Source organism: Balaenoptera ricei, chromosome 5, assembly GCF_028023285.1.
Source record: "Balaenoptera ricei isolate mBalRic1 chromosome 5, mBalRic1.hap2, whole genome shotgun sequence".
Classification (NCBI taxonomy): Eukaryota; Metazoa; Chordata; class Mammalia; order Artiodactyla; family Balaenopteridae; genus Balaenoptera; species Balaenoptera ricei.
Genome location: NC_082643.1, coordinates 16,002,970 through 16,006,995, shown reverse-complemented (window position 1 = coordinate 16,006,995; position 4,026 = coordinate 16,002,970). Strand labels below are relative to the sequence as shown.

The following is a 4,026-nucleotide window of genomic DNA, read 5'->3' as shown; positions in this document are numbered from 1 at the left end:
TGACCTGTCTTTGCATCCCTGAAGTAAGAATAGCCAGTTTCTCCAATTAATTTGCTCTATACTAAATAAAGCAGCATTGTCTGTGAAGAGTTACTCCATACCCATAACATTTCACTAGTATAGTTACCAATTCAGAGGTTTAAAAAAAAAAAAAAAAAAAAAACAGACCAAATCCATGTACCCATGATCCTTTGTATCCTAAAATGTAGAAATATTCTTAGTTTTAACCAAGAATTATATTGGAATGAAGTAAAATAACTTTTAGAGTAATTTTGAGTATACTCTTATTTGTTACTACATTTCTACATAAATTATTTAAGATTGCTTGTGGACATAATTTAATCTATAATATATCATAATGTCAACCATTACAGTGATCCAGAATGAGATTCTGGCTATAGAGCGAGCTTAATTATTAAGCAACACTTTCTTAAAAAGCTTCTGTATTTCTGATTGGTAAGAAAAACAAACACCAAAAAGAGCATCTCTCATTGAAATAGCACTGACGTTCAAGCTCAGGCCCCCTTCTTTATGTTCAACATAATTAACTCTCTAGGAAAAAATAATGAAACATTAAGTCACATTAACAAGTTACAGTCATCTTCAAGGAAACTCGATGGGCAATTCTGGTGTTACAGTTGTATATCTTGGATCCAACCTAGGGATGAAGTCCTGAAAGTGTTTAGATGCACCAGTACCAAAAACATCAAGAACTTTTCGGTTCATGACAGCAAATCTGCCCTTGGTGAGCCTTAAAAGGAACTTCCAGTAAGATGGTCTCAAGGTCTGAACTTCCATGACAGCTGCCTGGAAGCAAATTTCTGTAGAGATGGAATAGATGATAGTGTCTGCATGGGGAAAATAGGGAACCTTTCCTGCTTCAATGCCTTTGAAATACATTGTCTCTACCAATCTGGAAGCTAAATACATGGAAATTGTGCTTTTATAAAACATCATTGATATTCCCACCAAAAACCCAGCTATAATGGCATGCAGTTCATCATCCAGATTTCTGACCCAGCGCAGGAAGCAACTAGTACCCTTGTATATACTAACAAAAGAGCCCAAAAAAGCTCTGAGCTGGAAGTTTTCTTTATTGTAGAAGAGAGAAAGTAGCCGGAATGGCTGTGTAAACAGATGCCTAAATGCAGAGGAATTCCGGAGGCAGCACTGGATCAAGTATCCCATGCTAAACATTCTGATGAAAACTTTAATGCAATAAGAGATGCAATTATCCTCATAGTGTTTGCAACGTCAATACCTTGGTCCATGCTTACATACTGAATCCACAAGCTTCCTGACTAGAGCAATTATATTCGTTCCTCTTGGTTTTTCCTCATGTTTCTCAGTCTTTTGTTCCACTTTTGCATATGCCACCTCTGGTGAATAAGAATGTGTGGGAATTTCTTCCTTCCCAACAATGAACCTAAGTGCAGAGAATGTAAATCCTTTCAAACCGTCTTTGCACCCATGCAGAAACGTTTTGCTAAAGGGTAGACTAGTGGTAGAGGCTACCAGTAGTCCCCCAATATCTGTTCTCACTTTCTTCTCGTAATAGACCCTATGAACTTAAGCTGGGCAAATGGGTTGCCAAAACTATAATATTTTCTAGCTTTTTTTGCAGTTAGGTGTGACCAGTGAAATGTAAGGAAAATGGTAACAAAACTTCTATGAAGACTGGAATGTGGATGCAATATCTAGAACTGGAACAGATATCTTGCACAGCAAGGTAGAAGCCACATGTTAAAGATGGTAGAGCACAGAAGGAGCTTGGGTCCCTAAGGAGACCAGAGTCACCATATTCATCATAGTCTGCCAATATTTTTGTGAGAGTGAAACAAATTTCTATCTACAAATTTCTATCTTGAGTAAGCAGCTATAATTTGAGATTTCCTGTTACTCATAATTGAACCTAATTTTAACTGAGAATGACTCAGCAGTACTGTTAGAGGAATAGGACTCTATTTTATCTGTTTATTTGTTCTCTTTTCCTAGTGTAAGTGATTTTCCATTAGCATTACCAATGGAGTTTTTCAAGATAGTAGATTACTATTGAAGGCGAGGGTGGCAACTCAAATTTTCTTGGAATATTTGGTAATCCTATTTCTAGAGCACATGTCCATACAAAGCTACTGATATTTTTTAACTGGTGGGAATATTTCAGAACTAATTCACACTCTTATTTGCATACACATACACAATACCTTATTTTGCTTGATTCAATGAAGCAAAATACTTTTTAAATTATAAGTTAATAATTACTCCAGCAGTAAATAAACTAAGGTTACTAGCACAGGAAGATAACTAGGTATCATGTCTCCACCATAGAACTGTAAAATGTTTGAATTAGAAGATATCTTAGTAAACATCTACTTCAACTCATTCTTCTTTTCAGATGAAGATGTTCAGAGCCACGAGGTAAAAATTACAAGATCACAAGATTATTTATAAAGCAGTGGTACAGAAAAGCACCAATTATTATTCTCTAGCACATTTATTGTAACCAGTAAGAACCACTTTATCAGCTTGGAATACTAAATGAATGACATTTCCTTTCTTTCTTTCTTTTTTTTTTTTTTTAATTACTGAAGATCCTACTGCCTTTGTTAGTAGGAAGGCCATCAGCCTTCTTTTCAATTGCTATAGAACTTCATGATCATACTCAGCTCTCAGATTTTACTTAGATCTCACTACTGGGAGAAGATTAGAGAACCTGATCAACCCACCCACCAGTTTCACATTTTCACATTTTCTCTTTGACACATGGGTTCTTGATTTTACATATAGCTTTTATATTGTCATAAGGATTTCAGTGATACTTAGTTTATCTAAAAACACTGTAAAATTAGTGACAAATCTCATTTGCAAAATTCATATTTTACTTAGTAAGGTGTAAGAAAGAATTCCATTTGCATTTATTTAATGCAAGCATAGTTCTTGGACTCCCCCTTAAAAGTAAGATACAAAATAATTTAGATACTGTTTTAAGGCTGACTTTAGGAATCTTTGGAACCTTCTGGGATCTATCTTTTCTAACTTCCCTAAAGGATATCTTTCTAAGAGATTGCTTTACAAAAAAATCTACTTATGCACACAATCCTTTAAGTAGATGGCAGTCATACTTTAATTTAATTCATTATACCACTGCCCACTGCATTGATCTTTTGTCCGTTTCTGTGCAAGTTAACTTATTTTGATATTTTATGTCATGAATCACTATAGGAATTTAATTAAATTGATATATTAACTGTGCTATAATTGCCACTAAAGTATTGTAAATGTCAGGCTACTCTGCTCTCATCCCAGATCATGACTGTAAATAAGATGCTGCAATTCAGATTCTGTTCTTTATCAAGAGATGTGTACGAAAAGAAATAATCTATTTTGACCCAAAATCTGGAATTTGAATTTTACCTTTCACATAGAAATGATAAATACTTCCACAGAATATTTGATAAATTACCTATAATTATTTTTTTCAATTTTTTCTAATGTTCCAATGTTTAATGCTCTTCTGTGTTCATGATCTGATCATTGATAAATTGCCTGTCTGTAGTCATGCTACTTACTTTTTTAGACTCTAATTTATTCAGCACTTTTTTGAACATAAGTTAGTTTCATTTCCATTTTCATTGAGAGTATTTTCAAAATCTGATAATTTAGTTTTAAAAGTTTCATACTACATATTATCAATATAAAATTCCTATAAAAATGAAATATCCCATTTAGCAAATTCATCATCTGAACACACAGGAGCTGTGATTGTACACCTTGAGGTATTTATCAATGTGGCAGCATAGATACTATATGATGGAATTAACTGGCCAGAGTATTTAAGATAAATAAACTTGCATTTAATAATGGAAAGCACTTCACACACTACTGATACATAGACTGAAAAGTAACATGTTACTTTGTATAATAAATATGTTTAAATATTTTGAATGTTTAATATTTTTGTTTATTTAAAGTCATATTAGTTTAAATCAACCACCTATACCAAAGGTCATATTTACTTACCATTAT

At 33.4% G+C, this 4,026-nt stretch overlaps 1 protein-coding gene across 1 annotated transcript; it reads right to left on the bottom strand.

The window, feature by feature from the left end:
* Positions 1 to 603: 603 nt before the first annotated feature.
* LOC132366755 (transmembrane protein 135-like) lies at positions 604 to 3,560 on the bottom strand. The gene is given in 2 exon segments (XM_059924329.1): positions 604 to 1,561; positions 3,547 to 3,560. Coding segments are annotated over 2 exon segments (972 nt in total).
* Between the last annotated feature and the right edge of the window lie 466 nt (positions 3,561 to 4,026).